Source organism: Cydia splendana, chromosome Z (assembly GCF_910591565.1).
Source record: "Cydia splendana chromosome Z, ilCydSple1.2, whole genome shotgun sequence".
NCBI classification, from domain to species: domain Eukaryota; kingdom Metazoa; phylum Arthropoda; class Insecta; order Lepidoptera; family Tortricidae; genus Cydia; species Cydia splendana.
The window spans coordinates 25,197,680-25,215,497 of NC_085987.1; the positions used below are offsets into that span (position 1 = coordinate 25,197,680).

Consider the following 17,818-nt stretch of genomic DNA (forward strand, 5'->3'; position numbering starts at 1 on the left):
CTTAAACGATTATGTTCGAAATAGTTTTCAATGAAAGCCTACATAAAGCTTTATTTTCATGATTAAGAGCACCAGCCAATTATGCGTTGAAATATGATTCGGTATATTATAGGTAGCAACTTTTATCGTTTCTTATATGTTATGTCATGGGGGTAGAGCAATGACCCTTCAAATAGATTTATCGCAGGTTTCTTTAGATATGCAAAACGTTATCTCGTTTATCTTAACTATGCGCTAATGTGAGACCGGTTATCTTAAACTTTTGATAATCGTATCTAACAGATACAGCCTAGTCGAACGGCCGTAGCACCCCACAACGCGCGTAACTGAGGCCTTCCATTATTGCTCTTTACTACACCTAGAATGTACTGTACTTGCAAGAGTTGCAAGTATGTCGATAGTCCTAAACAATAAGATCGTAAAACACGTGAATGTACTCGCACTAAGTCATCGCTGAATCACCTATGTTGTTTCGAGAAGTAGAAGTGGAGCAAAATAAATGCGTGCGCACCATAAGTGAGTAGACTATTTGAAGTTAGGTACTGTTTGCTAAACGATGTTAAAATGCGAACGTAGTATGGTTTATGCCAAATCAATTTAGTGTTTAGAGCTAAGTATTAAATTACACCACAGATGTTGTTTAACATTCAAAGCGAATTTCCGCCAGACTACCTTCGAAAAAAAATACTAATTTTATTATCATCTAAGATATCTCTATCTCTATGTAATATTATTGTTTCCTACTTACTTATTATAACAATTAATTAAAGATTATTCTAGTTTATTTTAGCATGGCGCTCATATATGTGTGATGATGAGTGTTGTGCAAGTGAGGGTTCTAGCATTGCGGACGCGCCGCCGCTCCGCTTTAGGTGTGTTCGCGAGTGACGTGATAAGGTAAGCAAACAGCGCCGACAGCAAATATTTGTAGGGGCCGTCGCCCCCGCCGCACCCTGCACCTCCTACATCGTCCTAGGTCTCCCTCGATACCAGGACCACGAATCCAAGCTAAATACCCTGTTATTCTTCCAGCGACATCACGTCACAATGAGTCTAGTAGGGTGACGCTGGTGGCGCATCACCGTATCTCCGTATCCCAAGATATCGCGATAGCATCCCTGATACGGAGTAATTATCAGATAGAGACCTACAGATTTGATTAGGAGTACTCGTATCTGCACCGTCCGTCTCATTACACTTAACACGGCGCTCGCGTACCCACTGTTAAGATAAACCATTAGGAAAAAGTTAAAATAGGTATATACCTATTTTAACTTTTTCCTAATACTAATATAGTATAGGTATCTGCATGCTCATGCCGATCTAGTAGTTAAATATGAATATGGTGCCCGTGTCAAGGGTAGCTTAGTAACAACTCCATTAGCGAAGTGTCAGTGCAGTGGTAAAGTGTATTGTGGCTTTAGAGTGGCCGTTTGCGTCACCGGGCGGCGGCCGACGCGCGCCTAATCCTTGGCGCGGATCTGATAGCTAAACACATCGACGGATTATTGATGGGCGCCGCTCACCTTCATCGCGATCTTATCAGTTGTTTTTTGTCGAATGTTTTCCGTGAAAAGCTAATAAAACGCAGTGGTGGCGGATGCGCGGTGAGGGAGGGGCGGGCCTCGCACGTGACGCGCGATGGCCGCTGATAAGCCGGCGCCATATTGTTTCAGTGAGCCCCCTGCACCCGCCCGCACCGCTTTACTAGCTTAGCCTGAAATTAACACGTTTGCATGACAGTGCCTCATATAAGTAGGTACCTACTAGTAGATGTTTATTGCAGTCTTCGTCTGAATCACGTGCTGAAACTGTGATAGATAAGCCTTAAAAACAAGTCAGTTTGTCACTCCTGCACGTAGTATATGTTTCGCTCGACATACACATTCATTGTATGATCTACCTAAATCACCTAAATTCAACTATAAACTGACCTTGGAAATTATATGACTGTATGAGTACTAATTAGCTAATGTAGCTTAGGTTCAAACTTCTAGATAAAACTAACAGCGTTGTTGCGCTAAAATTGCCAAGAAAATTAGATAAGATGCTAAGCGATTATCGCAACCCCAATATTTGAATCGACGACCCAACTCCCTCGCAAATTCCGCTACCGCAGACTATACCAAAATTGGCCGCTACTTGGCGTCTGCTTTATATAAGCAGACTTAGACTCTTAGACGTATATTCCGCAGACAATCCAGCAGCAGAAGTTGTGACCATATGAGACGGGGCAAAAGTGCTGACACACATAGCGTCCTGTAAGAGACCCCTCTATCAAGGAACCAATGTAATTTCGTCAATCATCTGGCATTTGGCCATCCGAACGGGACAAAACTAACAGGACCAAGGCTTCAGGACATAGGGTACGTCGGCTGAAGCAAAAACCCGATGAACAATCATAGATAATGGCGTGGTGACCTGAAAAACGTCCAGCACATTTTTGTCAACTACCATACTGGTGACCATTTTCCTGAACCATGGCCTCGCAAAAGCATCGACCACATCTTACAAGCTAACCGTAAAGCAACCGCGATCCTCAACATGTCGTTATACAGCAGTGCGCCTAACTAGAGGGAAGGTAGTGCGTGCAGTTACGCTCCTAATTCCAACCTCTAGATTTGGTTCGCAGTAATCTCAGTAATTATCTAAAGTAGATAACAGGTAGCAGTAACTGCCCTGTACTCCTGCGGAGAAAATAATAATATTGTTCATGAGTACCTACGTATTCATTGATATTCGAGCAAGCAAAATACTCCAATTGTATCATAAGCATACTGAGTGTTTCAAAAAGTGGTATACTTAACGTTGCAAGGGTTTCAAAGGTTCACTAACACTGCAGGCGAGGTAAACACAAGATTTCTCACCTCACCGCCGCGAAGAGAAAAATACTAAATAGCTGTACATTACAAATCTAATCCAGTTAATGCTACCTAAATATATATTCCTTCCTTCTGAGTAGCTAGCGTGATAAATACATGAAGATAAAATGCAATTTTCACGCTGATTTGTAATCTACTCATTAAGCCCTTTCATTTGAAACCCCACATAGTATACGAGTATTTAAAGGAAAACAATAATTTTCTTTGTACCGCCGACTTCATGACGTCACAGTTACTATCTCCCCCATTTTCGCGCTTGTCATCTCATACTTATGTATTTGTATTCAGGACATCATACTGAATGCATTGATACCATACCCACCCATATCCGAGATGACTTGACCGGGAAGTAGCCTAAAACCTGATTTGCCACCCTACTAGTTGTCTGCTTCAGGGGCCTAGAAAATGTTATTTATGTAAAATATATTTTTTTTGCTACGGGCCACCGTTTACGAGTCATTTACGAAAAACTATAAAAATGAATATTTGAACCCCACTTTACCCGTTAGCTTCACCGTGTCGGTACTTTTAGTATGTTATTTAACACGCCATTATCTACTACTATGCCAAAATTCGTTTGTACACGAATTATTTCTCCTACCTACGTTTGGCGGCTTCATTGGCATTTGACATTATAGGATTGGCAACGGCCTGATGGTATTTTTTAAAATGTTGGTGTTCCACTAACCGCTAAAATAATAATATATTCAATATATTGAGTGTAGTTATTTAATTGAAAGCATTGCTAACATAATATTTACACGCTGTAACATAAAGGGGTGGCTAATGTTGGCATCAGCTAAAATGTACCTATATTTTTTATTTACTTATAAATACCAATCGGAAGGATATTTCCTTACGTTTTCGCTCTACTAAGTTAATGCCAGCAAAAGCCACTTCTTTAACATACAACTCATTCAAATTACCTAAATCAAATTTCAGTATAAATTTCATTTAACGTCATAATATATAATATTAATATTCTTCTTTAACATGCAGTTTTTACTACACAAATAAAATACAAACGAGTTACATCAACAATATAAGGAACTATTTCATGAGGCACAGTCAAGACACTTTAGAGAGGTTACAATCAGATCTATGATGTTTTGTTTAAGACATACTTATATTTTCGATAAAATAGAATGTGTGTTATTGAAATCCTTAACAGCCAGTTAACAGTGTTACGGTCAATGTACCATTTCGTGCCTTTTTACAGTGACAAACATATTTTCTGGCGTACAATCTAAAAGGCACTGAAGGTGAGTAAGTCCTGACAAATATAATAATGTAATGATGTAAATAACATGTTAAATTTACAGGGGTTACCTACTATTTGTACCCTAAAGTTCAGTTCAGGCCAAAGGTATCACATTGTCGGTTGTCAATATGGGTGAGACCACTCCGTTCCGGGTTTAGCTAGACAACCTAATATGTGCAATTTATCAATGAGGGTAGAAATTCCTTGTAACAGACCTTAAATAACGACGTAATCTAAGGTCCGTTACAAGGAATTTCTACCTATTGGACTACTACGTTATGGCAGTAACACCTTATTACCAATCGACATTAAGTTACTCTTTGCTTAACGGCACATTCTGACAACGTTCTATTAAAGTGCGTCATTACATATGTATTCGATTTGCCTGGCCATAACTATATTACTGAGCATGAAATCCATTATCTACATTGTACCGTTATACCGTCCATTTTCGCCCTGGAATCCTCCAGGTCCAACAGTTCGAGTTCACCATTACCCAATTGTGTCATTTATCCCTATTGAAAAATCGTATAAAAATTATACATAGGCAATGGGGAAAACGAGCAGGGGCCCAATTTTTGAATTTCGATCGCTCGATTTCGTCACTCGAAAATCGGTCGAAAACGGCGAAATGCAATTTTTTTAAATACGAGCGATAGAAAATGGGAACCGAGTGGTATTGACTACTCGTTTTCAATTATATTAGTAGAATTTAAATGCCTAGTATTGGAGATATTATTGAACGAAATACACGATATCGAGCGGTCGAAATTCAAAAATCGGTTCCCTGTACTCAGATATTAATTAATTGTTTGATTATCACTGACTTGATGAATGTTTGATCAGTGACGACCTTTCCGTACACGGCGGGAAGAAGTTGATAACTGGCGGGAAAAAGTTTAAGAGATTTGAACCTTATGTAATTCTATTTTAAGAACAAATTTCTTCAATTTTATACCTCGTGTTATGAACTTCCTTTCCGCCGTGTACCGCTTTATACTTGCAGGGCAAAGTTGTAAATTGTCACTCACTGTATCTATTGTATTTAAAACTTCAATAAAATATAGGGAAGGAATGTTTCAACATACAATATGTGTATTTACCTACAGTGTACGTTCACGACTTCACGTCTACGACATTGATCTCCATACTTGATGCGAGTTCAAAAACGTTGCTTATACACGATCCATCTTCATTTATACAAGTATCAGTCGAATTAGAGACTATCTTATCATTTCTACAATGCTTAAGTGTAATAAATTTAAGGAATGTTTAACAAAGTCATGGAGTTTGGAGTTATACTACAACAAGAAGTTGGTAATATAAAACATGACGATAGCCTCCTAGCGGCGTGTCACACAGATAGGGCGGGATGCTCCGTCCTCTAGCGTGTGTGGAAGGAAGGCAGGCAGTCGTAGGTACTCGTATTATTTACGAGATTAATATTTGGTAACAAAAATAAACACAAACAATTAAACTAAATGTGACGCTCAGTATTTGAACTTCAATTCGTCTCACTTATGTTGACAGGTGTCAGTAAATTATCTTTTATAAATGTAATTGCAGTTACAAATATATCAACTTAATAATCTACAATGTAGATGTAGACTCTACATATAAACTAATAATAATAATTACATCGCACCGGACTACATAAACTGTGACCTTCAATCTGGCGGATCATTTTCATCTTAGACATTTAGATAAAACTATATAGGTATATGTATATTGTAAGTTTAAGACTTGTGCACATACGTGTCTAGTAAATTATCCTCGAATATGGAAGATGTAAATATTTACAAAATAATAATATCCGACTGTACACATTGAATATTTGGTCAACTAGCTACGACTCTTTGGTCGAACTCGCTCACATTCCTAACCTAAACTACTTTACTAAATAAAGTACTTGCTTAACTAAGTGAGATTCTATATTATTATTCTCAACGTTTAAAATATATTATTTTACGCAAGGAGTCGGTGAGTTTTCCTAGCTAACTCCAGTTTGTTCCGCCGTAGTGTCACGTTGATGACATATTAATGAATCGCTACTTATACGTACAACAGCAAATATTTATGACATTTTATACTTTTGTACCCTGATTTGAGTTTAGCACATAGGTACTAGGTAGGTTTTTTAACCAAAGTCACCGAAACTCATTCTTTATTTGAACGATCACGCAAACACCATTGATAGATATCTGTTGTCGTCGTCGCGTTCCTCGAAAGGCTCGCTTCGAGCGACTCGTCGGAGGTGTCAGGATTCTCAGAGGTCGAGCTCAGCTGCCGATGGAGACGACGGTGGGGCGTTCTAGGCGATCGGCGGTCTCGGGTGCGCGTCGAAACTCGTCCTCGTAGAGTTGTTGCGCGTGCACGTGGTGGAGGAGCGCGGGCGCGTGCGCGTGGTGCACTAGGGCGCCCCCGTGCGCCGGAGGCGGCTCCTCTCGCTTCAGCTGCTGCTGCACGTAGTAGCCCAGCGACAGCCCCCGACTGCTCTCGCCCACGTTCGACGCCGCCGTTGCCCCCGCGTCCACTGCACAATTACAAGCAATAGCTTTATTTTTTCTACCCATCATACTTATTGCTGTCCTAAATAAGTTGGTACAGTACCACGCAAAAATACTGTAAAATTAAAAATTAAAGTATACATTATTTGCCTCATATCGGCCTTCGGTAGTTACCCTGCCTACAAAGCAGGAAGTCCCAGGTTCGAATCCTGGTATTAAGGGCATTTATTTGTGAGTTTATCACAAATATTTTTTCCTATAAAAGTAAGTAGGTATAAGATAAGTAAATAACTATATAATTATATACAGAGGGCTTTTGTTATGTTTGACCATACTCTGAGGGTTGAATATGTAGGTCATACTAAACAACTTTTACTTAGGGCCTAACCCCGAACACGCAAAAATAATGTGCTGTCTCATACATTTTGGCGAAACTCATATTAATGTTTTCTAATGAACAGCAGTTTTTTATTTCGACTTCGGGGTTGGCCGACCTATTCACCCTTTACAGTATGGTCAGACATAACAAAATCACTCTGTATATCGTCATCTAGTACCCACAACACAAGCCTTACTGAGGTCACTGTGGGACTAGGTCGATCTGTGTAAAATTGTCCTATAATAAGGCACTTGGAGGTAATAAGGCCTGTAGTATAATAAGGCTTACCTGAAAAATAATGTACTTTCAACAATGTAACCGTCTTGGTTATTAGAGTAACATATAAAATGATGTAGGCAATTAAAAGCTAACAGCAATCAAGTACCTCCATAAATGTTATCGTATGTGCAGTCACGGACTTTAGTGGTTGAGCCATTACGGGTGCACTTTACATTGGACGTTTCATACCGTTAGTATTGACAACCAAATTAGCTTGAATCCTAAATTGATCAACAATTAAAGTCTGTGACCGTACTTCTTATGAATTAGTTTTATAAAAGTTTCGGTTAATAAGGCCTACTTATATGTGCTTCACGCAATAAAACCTATATATACCATTTAACTAAAGTAACGAATTTTCTGCAAATAATGTTTCGTACAGTTGTAATAACAAATACATATACTCGTATACTTAATGTAAACAACGGTGAGTGCTTTCTAAATAAAGTTAATTGCTGAAACATTTTTCATGATATTGCACTTTTACGAAATCATACAAATGCCTTAATAAACTACCAGGTTTTATTTACTTGGTACATGATTTATCTTTTAATTGTAGTGAAAATTCTGACGCTTGAACACGTGTATTTTATGTGTATATTAGTCTAAATTTACAACTAGCTATTTAAATAAAACATAGGTATATTTAATAAATAACGATTTAAAGCGATTTGAAGTTAGGTAGGCCTTATTATACCCTCAGCCCCCTCAGGTCCCTTATTTATCTATTATTTAAGGTGGTTCGACTAGGTTACTCAAAGCTTATACCTCGCTAGACGGCGCCACTTTCGCAAATTATCTGGTTTTATTTTTTTCTGGAATAGTCTTTCAATTCTGGCAGTCAATAACTCCAGTAGGTATAGTTTTCCGTACCTGGGACTAACTAAACCTCATCCATCATCAGAACTCGAGCTTGACAAAAATGTGGCTTAAAAACTTAGCTTGCTTAACAAACATAACGAAGAGGAAAAACCGCCAAACGTGAACTATGCGTCGTTGAAGAGTTCTGTTCTGGTCATCATCAGCAGTTCCACTTCATCAAATGCGACAGTTTTTAATGAAAATGCTTGATTTTCTGATGTAAATACAAAAATCTCTATACGCATGCCTTTAAGATTTGAGGAGTTCCCTCGATTCCTCATGGATCCCATCATCAGAACTCGAGCTTGGCAAAAATATGGCTTAAAAACTTAACTTGCTTAACAAACATAACGAAGACGACAAATCGCCAAACGTGAACTATGCGGCGTTAAAGAGTTCCGTTCTGATCATCATCAGCAGTTCCACTTCATCAAATGTCACTTTTTTGGATGTATATGCTTAATTTGTTGATAAAAACCCAAAAATCACTATATGTATGCCTTTAAGATTTGAGGAGTTCCCTCGATTCGTCATGGATCCCATCATCAGAACTGGGTTTTGACAAAAACGGGACCAATCTGTATGCATATACATACAATCAAAAAAAGAATTTTCAAATTCGGTCCAGAAATGACGGAGGGGTCTCTATTGTTTTCCAAATAGTTTTAAGTCATAATGTATTATGTGTCCGAATTTTCGTTAGTCATAATTGGTTTTTCTCAGAAACGCGTAACTTTTCAGGATTACCATAAAACAAACCTAACCTAACCTAACCTATCTATAGAATAACCTTACGAAAATCCTGAAAAGTTCACGGTTTCAGTTTTATGACTAACGATAATATGACAAACAATATAGGTACATTATGACGGAAACAAAGGGACCCCATGACGGGTATATGGAGTAACAAACATAAAAAAAAAAAAAAAAAAACATACAACCGAATTGATAACCTCCTTCTTTGAGATTTGGAAGTCGGTTAAAATGTGGGTGGTTTTACCTCCTTTTCTACATAGCGCACCATCTACAATAATCTTTCACCGGGCCCCATAGAAGTCGGTTTTTTTTTCTTAAAAATTATTTGTACTATTCATCGTTGTTAGCACATAGTACATTAATTAGCACGAATTTTAATTCATAATTTTTCTAACAGATGGCGCTAGTAGTAATACAAAGTGTTATTCCTTTTTTTTTTTTTTGGTTTATATAATGATATTTTTATGTTTGATAACACATCTAGACATGAATTTAAATTACTATGTTAAATTTGAAACCTATTAGTGCGATAGTTTTTCCGTAAAGTGTACCACAAGAATGCATAGTTTGTCGAATAGTGATACTAATAAAAATTGCTTTGTGTTTAAAATTATATGTATTTACATAACATAAGATAATAATTGTGCTAGTATAGGTCCAGCCGGTTTTAAAAAATCGTGACCTCGTAAAAAATACTCAAGTATTTTTTTCCCACTTCGGTCTCAGTTTTATCTAGAAATAACATAAAAATTTGAAACCTAAAAATGTAATGTTATTGTTATTTATGTACGTTCTACAGTTATATCGTACTGTTGAGTAGGTATTGTTGATAAATACTTACAGAGATTTTCCATTTTGACTGCAGTGGAATGCGAGTGTTGGCTTAAATTTTTCAAGCTGCGCTCCGCTTTCAGGCTGTTCTTAGGCTTTCGCTTTCTCGTCTGAAATACGGTAAAAACAATCTGTCAAAATGATATGATTTATTTTCCAAAATTGTGTCCAAGCGTATCCGGTCGTCGCACTTGTATCTACTACGATGTTATGTTATGCGGCAATTAAATTACATTGTCATTAAGTAGGTCGGTCGCCGCATGCAAACAATTACGCTTACTTGGTACCATGGTCTAATAAAACATGGTCTTCCATTCCCAGAGTGACACGGGCCTACGTCACAATAACATTGCCACTTTATTTCAACATAACATGTTACATGGGTACATTATACCTATGGTTAATAAGTTAAAATATTACTTTATAATTTTATAATTTTCATTTATATGTATTTTAGCTTAAATTTTACAATAACACGTCATTTTTAATTACTCGTTAGCAATATCTTCCGATTCACGAAAGAAATTTCAGACTTTCGGGTAATTCTGTTTACATTACTGGCAACACAGGATAGCGCTGTGCACATTTGACAATTCGGATCTAGATAACTTCATGCCCTGACCGTCATCCTTGTCGAACGCGTGTTAATTGTTATTTCCTTCTCGCTCAGTGTCAGCAGTCGCAGTGTTTTCCAAACTTTTCACGTCGTAAGCTTGGTAATTAATGTGTAACTGTGAATTAGTTTTTTAAACGTTTGTCTTGTATAGATAAATAAAGTGTAATTTAATACATTAGATTTGTTTTATTTTACTATGTTTCTACATGAATAACTTAAAATTAATGCCGTTAAAATAATTTTCACCGTTGGTTAAAATTCTCCCACATTTCAAAGTTTGAGAACCTGTAAACAGCATGATGACGTAGGCGCGTGTCAGTTAGGTCATACGCGAATCTCGGAATGGAGTACCAGGCGGAGTATATTATTATACCATGCTTGGTACCTAACCTTACGTTAGGATGCGGCGCCCGAGTAAGGGGAATTAAGGAGTTCAAGTACTTATACAAATAGTCTCTAAATAAACTCACTCTCCATCTGATGGTAGGTCAACGAAATATTTGGTAGTCAAATACCCAAATTATTACTATAATTACTAATTATGCTCCCAAGTGGATTTTACCCTTATTTTTTACCCTTACATTTCAATCACAATTTGTGGAAAACCTCTGGACCAATCAATTGTTGGCCCATGTTAAGGAGCCAACTAGTGCGGGACTAAATATAAATAGGTAATGCTTGTTCAAAAATTGGCCCAGTCAGCTGGATTGAATCGAATAGATAGATAATGGATAGCTACCTGTATGGAGTCTTTCTTCATGGCCATAGGACGGTTGATGTTGTGTAGCTTGTAATAGAGGCCGCAGGCGTTACACACGGTCTCCCCGTGCGCGTTGCGGCGCCACAGGGACGTCATGGTCGTGTGGCAGTTGCTGCACGATAGGCCCGGCCTCTTCGTTCCCATCTGTGCATTCACAAGTCCATGTTGTTATCTCACTACTACGTTAGGTACATACTACTAAACTTTAATGGCTATCGGCTGTCTGTGTCCATTGGGGGGCCTAGCCAAGTGACGATCGTTTATGGAAAACGCTAAACGAAAGTTAAATAATGAATGGAAATGATCACGTCGGTTTTTCGTTTCATCTTCCCGATACATTTTTACTTTTCGATTGGCATTTGTCGATATACATACGAAGTCTTGGCAAAAAGCCGGGACAACGCTACTAAGATGATTTACGATTGTCATCTTGGCTACGGTCCCTGTTCTCTCTCTACATCTGACTGCACCTATATTAACTAGGTATATAGTCGAAGCGATAACCATTAAAATTTTGATAGTAGGTACTGGTTAGTATTTTTGTTTACATAGGTAAGTAAGTTTCTGTTTTTTTATGAGTAGGTACCTACATATACATATAAAAACTTAGATTTGATTTTATTATTTCATGCGTGATGATTAAAGCTTGGTAGAGAAAAGATACAGCAACGTGTGTTAAAAAGCCAATGCATTAAGTATGCAAGGGATCGGATGCAAGGATTGGACGGATCGAGATTAGGGGAGGACGTACCCCTTTCTTCGTTTTGTAGTCAGAGGGGGAAGGGCCGGCGTGCGACGACGCACACAGCGGCGCAGGCGCGGGCATAGAGTGCGCGTGCGGCGACGCGACGCCGTTATACAGGAAGCCTTTGTAGAAATCCGCGCCCGGCGGGGTCCCCTCCGCGGCCACTGCAACTAATACAACTGTCACTACGAGTCGGGGAAGTGGACGCTCGACGGGGCGCGGATTTCTGACGGGCGTGGGGCGATATCGGTGGCGGTGTGAAAGGTGGCGAGTGTTAGCTGTGTCGAGCGGAGGAATGTCTGCGTACGTCGTTGGCGGGGGCGGGCACGGCGTGCGCCGCATGCCGCTGACGTACCAGCCGGCGGGGCTGCTTGGGCGGCCGGTTCATGCCGTTCATCTTGTTGTAGAGGCCGCACGCGTTGCACAAGTAGTGGCCGGTGCCGTCGCGCCGCCACAGCGGCGTGTCGATGGCGCCGCAGTTCACGCACTCGCGCCCCTCCGTGAAAATCTCCGCCATTTCGACTGCGCCAACACACCGTACGTTAGCTCACCACACACCAATCCCTCACTCACTCAATTAAATAACTTATCCACGTCAGCCGAGCGTCCATTTTGAAATACTTTGTACATAAGTTAGTTAATACATCGAATAGTATTCCAAATCGGCATTTATCAGTATTCGGCCTTCATATTATCTTGCAGGAATACGGCGAAATATATAACACAATGTTCAATTAATATGATTGTTGAATTCTCTTAGTCAACCTCGCAAAAAATACTAATAAAAACCTAATTAATGAATTAGCGCCACTTGCATCATCCCACTAACCCGGAGTTAACCGGTTAAACCGTTAACCCAGTGTCAAATTGTACTGTCAACCATGGTAACTCCAGGTTTAACCGGTTAACCCCGAGTTAACTAGTGAATGCTGCAAGCGGCACTTGTTACGTGGGCCACGCATCTTTAAAATACGATGTCATGTTATAAATCTCGGAAGAATTTTTCGTCAATTTAATGAATCAATCAACAAAAGCCGAAGCAAAGCGTGGCGTGGATCGTTTCCGTCCTTGGCAATGACTTTGTTCAGATCGATTCATTGATCGCTAATACAAATCGCTGAGTCGCCGCGGCCACGACGCCGCGGGCTGCCGGAGACGCCGCGCGCCGCAAGAGCACGTCGCGTCAAGGTCGCGCCGCCTGCCTCAACGTGTGCGCGCGTGACTCTTCATATTATTCTTTTGAACGATAATTCATACTATCCTCTCGCATATATTATTATTACTGTTGGCCGGAAGGAGTAACATGAACTTCCAGGAATAACATGAGGCTGTGTAGATCGTATAGTTAGACATAGACATAGAAAAACTTTATTTAACATCACATTAATGGTACATTTGAACATAGATCTAATAATGTGTATTTAGTCTAAGTTATATCAAGTTTGAATTCATCAAATTAATTTCCTAAAGAGTCAAATCAGCTTCTATTTATGAAATGCCATTAATATGTATATTTGCTACTTATGAGGTTACTATTTATTTAGACGCCGTATTAATTTCATTACAACCTTTTTTTGTTAACTTATTTAGATCTTAGGTATCTACTCGTAAATTAAAAAAAAATATGTTTACTTATTTTTGTAATAAAGTTTTACTCGTAAACGTGGAATGTGGCCTGTTATGTATTTAGAGTTATACCCTGTCAGATTTTAACATATGTATTAAGTATATCTATTTTATCATAGTATTGCATGTTTAAATATAATTTATTAATAAAAATATGTTTTAATTCTATCGAAAATCTTACCAGCCTAAACACAAACATGAACCGTTGGGATACAATTACACGCGTGTGCAGGACACTGGTCTGGTCGCAGAGATTTTAACCGGAATGGGTTCTGGCGTTTCCAATTACTCATAATAGCGTTGGCAGTTGAGTGCTGGGCGAATGTGGTTGTCATTAGGCGTATTATGTTATTGAGTGGTGTAACGGGAACCGAGGCCATGTGCGTCGACGCCCGGCTTGCGCTTGCGCTCATCATCGTCCTAAATCTGCACATTCTACTTACTGACTTTTACACATAGCCATAAATATAAATTGAAAAGAAAGTAAATTATAGTCAATATTTAATTAGATACCCTAGGCTGTAACTTTAAATAATTACTGTTGACGTTCGTTTGTGTTGTCGCTTTACTTAGCTAGCCAACGAAGTAGAACAAAGTTTAGTGCATTGTCTGTCGACAGGGGCGCGTGCGGTGCGGGTTACGTCATGGTTCAACTATGCAACAAACATCATTAAGGGAGCTTTCTTTTCGTAATTCCCTAAGAAAGAATATTATGAGTAATCCGGACTACTCGTCCCGGTAGAGATAAGAAGTGCAACACATTCGAGACAGTATTAGTAAGCAAATATGTGGAGACGAAATGTAGATATCGTGTGCCAGTTTGTTCTGTGTTGGCTGGTCTGTTTGCAGCGCCGGCCCTCGTCCTCTGCTCGGGGCTCGGGCCGGTCGGCCGGACGCGGGCGATGTTTGCGCGCGGCACGTGCCTTATCCGATACCATTTACGGAATGCGATTTTAATGCGCTTAAAAGGGAACGACTTTATTTTAAAAGGAGACAACGTTTTTTGTCGGGACCTATGCAAACACGCGGCTCGTTCGTTACTTGTCTGATGCAACATACATGGTGCTTTGTTTTAATTTATTTTTATGAACGTTGGTCCTTTGCTTCGCTTAGTTGATAATACAACACTATCATCACCACAAACTATATCTCTAGAGAAATTACCTAAGGTAAGACTAATAAATTTATAAATAACTAAGGATATTAATATTTGGTTATACCTACCTAATACTGCCCGGGGTAAGTAGGTAATCTTATTTATCTAAATGTTATTTTGACGCCAAAATATAAGCCCGGCTATTACCCTATTGTTATGTACTTAGCCTCCGTGCGCAGTGATTCTACCCTCTCAGGACTTAGGGATTGAATTACAAAACCTTCATTCAAAACTTTAAAAATATATATATGTTACAATTTAAGTATGTTATATTAAAGTTAAAGTAAATATTGTATAAAAATCTACCAAAAAGGCAACCAAAAGATACCCACCCTTCACGTATTGGAACTGCACACAGTGATATGATTGTGTAAATTTATACACAATAACTAATTTAATATGTTTTAATAAATCCGAAATAATCTCGGTAAGTACCTACCAAATATATTGCGTAGGTACCGTAAGCAACAATAATACCTATCTATTGCGTACCGAAAAACAAAAACCATGGAAGGATCACTCTTAAACTTTAAATAAGGTTAAGTGCCGCTCGTCAACATTTTTATGTTGGCAAATAAAAAATTACAAGTGTGGGTTCCGATCGCAAAAAGTAATATTTTAGGAGGCTTGTACGAGAAATCTATTTATATCTACTATCTATTTATAAACTGTCAAACATATTAACTAATATTATCTTAGTAAGTATGTACCTATATTGTAAAAAGTATTAAATATTAATAAATAAGTCGAACGTAACGTAGGTAGGGAACTAAACAAACTTAACGTTTGGTCATTAGAGTACGTTATTTAGTCAGTAGAACAGCTAGTTACTGTCATACGTGTGTGCAAGGATAACACGTATGTAGGTACCTAACTACTTAAGAGACACCTGATATACCTAGTAAGTTGGCTTAGGGCCACTTGCACCATCCCATTATCCCGGGGTTAAGCGGTTAAACCGTTAACCCAGTGTTAAATTATACTGGTAACCATGGTAACTCCAGGTTTAGCCGGTTAACCCCGGGTTAGAGGAATGGTGCAGGTGGCGCTTACGACTTGATTGTTGTTGTTGCTGTATGTTTGTAGTTACCTAATTTAAAGTCGATCCTGCCAGAGGAACTTAAAAAACTCGAGTTAAAAACTACAACTATGTAATAAATTATAATAAATAAGTTTCACATTGAAAAACACTGCCCTTATCACACGTTTTGTTTATCACAATGACAATACATCTCCACTGTTATTTAGAAAAGAATATTTTATAGTTTTGACAGTCGACCGGGGTTATCGCAACGACCCGCAGCAAAAAATAAACACACTAGCTCAAAGAAGCGAGTGCTCGCTCAGTACTGGTATTGGATAGTTGTAGTATAGCTACGAGTGTAATTCACTGAACATATAATTTTGACGCTGCTAAACCCTATAGCCCATCTGCCATCATCACCCCAAGCACATCTAATCAGGGAGCCCGCTTATTCTGGTTTGCCAGAGACGAAGCTCCCTGATCCCGACCCATCCGGAGCCGAGCACACTCGCACGCGCCGCCATGTAGATACTTCCTGCCCAACCACCATCGCATCCCACTTTTATCATGTTATGTCTTAAAATAACAATAAGTAACTTAAACTTTTTGTTTATGTGTTCTAATAAATGTGTCAACAACATAAATGTTTTTTTCTAAATGTACCCTTTATTTTATTTAGTTATTTTGTTTACTTTTTTAGTCCATTAGATGTGAAGTCCAATTTAATTACTAGTACCAAATAATAAAAATATATTACCTACCTATGGAGGTAGTAGTAGTACCAGCAACTTATTCACGAATCATAGGGTTCAGTTCTTGTATTATTTTTATACGTACCTACGCGTGGGTACAGTGTTCATAGATAGGTACTTTGATTCATAAATAGGTTGAAAATAATTACTAATTTACCTAGTTGATTTAGTTTTGAAGAATTGATCTTGTTTAATTATTATTTTTTGACTCAGACTGTCCTAATCAAGGTTCGTACAAGGTACGAAACAATTCCGCCTCACGTTATTCTAATTGGATGTTCATTTATTTAGGTAGAGTAACGGCCTAAAACAGCTTTAATTAATATTGTTTAAAAAACAATTCGTGGGGGCTAACGCAAAATTGTATTGTTTTTATATTGAATTTTTACACGTTTTAATCAAGGGCCAATGTCACCTTAAAAGGTTAAAGTTGGCTCGATAGATAAAATAAAAACTACCAAAACATATTGTCTATTTATCCCTTATTTTCAGTTGTACCTACTTTTTATATCGTTACAATGCATACTATAGCAGTATAAATTAAGTATAAAATTGCTAGCCGAATTGATATAGCCGAAATCAATTTTTAACATACCTAAGTACATACGTCTGTTTTCAGAGTAAGTAATTGAAAAAAACCCGCGCTTTTATCTTTCGTCGCAAGTTTCACGCGGACCATTATATCTTTTGTTTCCTTCTAGTTTCTTGGCTTTACACCCTTTCTTAAGTTTAGTACAAAAAAGATTTAGAAAGAAAAAAGATCCTTACTTGCTGACAGGTTGGCGGCGGCAGAGTACTGTCGGCGACTGCCTTCTAACCATACTTCCTGAAAATATCAAAATGGTTCACTTTATCTCAAGGGGGACAATATCATAACTGAAATACTATACATAAGGTAGGTATTATGAATCTGTGTTACCTACTGTTAAAATGATAATATAGTATATACTTACATACATCAAACATAAGTACATTTACATATTTTTGTTTTCTTATAGATGGTGGTGTTAGTAGGTGCATGTAGGTACCTTATTTTTACTAGATCTGTAAATTGGATTAGTTTTTATTACTTTTTTTATATATTTTATTGAAATAAATACGAGAACGTGTGATTTAAGGAAACATTAAAATAGATCAATCTTAGGTACCTGGGGCACATAGGCGTTAGAAGACAAAGCTGTGGTCCCGTAGACTGTGGAAGGGCGCGAGGTGGCACAAGCGAAGGGCGTCCCACCGAAGCGGGTGTTGAAGGCGGGTAACGCGCCGCCACTGCCGGGCGAGCCTCCAGCGCCTCCGGAGCCCGAGCCGGCGCCGTCGCCGTACTCCTCCAGAACCGCGCCCGGCGCGCTGCCACTCGATCCGCCGTACGACGGCGATCCGCCT

The 17,818-nt window shown here is 38.7% G+C and overlaps 1 protein-coding gene across 7 annotated transcripts in view; it reads right to left on the minus strand.

The window, feature by feature from the left end:
• Window positions 1–3,597: 3,597 nt before the first annotated feature.
• Window positions 3,598–17,818, minus strand: part of LOC134804798 (transcription factor BCFI-like) — a 53,986-nt gene continuing 39,765 nt past the window's right edge. For 3 of the 7 annotated variants that reach the window (XM_063778047.1, XM_063778048.1, XM_063778043.1), the window contains exons 4-9: window positions 17,584–17,816; window positions 17,204–17,261; window positions 12,185–12,399; window positions 11,112–11,276; window positions 9,767–9,866; window positions 3,598–6,676 (exon numbers count right to left, since the gene is read on the minus strand). In XM_063778047.1, the coding sequence (XP_063634117.1) occupies window positions 6,423–6,676; window positions 9,767–9,866; window positions 11,112–11,276; window positions 12,185–12,399; window positions 17,204–17,261; window positions 17,584–17,816 (1,025 nt within the window). In that variant the 3' untranslated portion in view covers window positions 3,598–6,422. Of the gene's footprint in view, window positions 6,677–9,766; window positions 9,867–11,111; window positions 11,277–11,883; window positions 12,048–12,184; window positions 12,400–17,203; window positions 17,262–17,583; window positions 17,817–17,818 lie in introns of all 7 variants that reach the window. The other 4 variants (XR_010146182.1, XM_063778044.1, XM_063778046.1 and 1 more) reach the window with 4 other exon arrangements.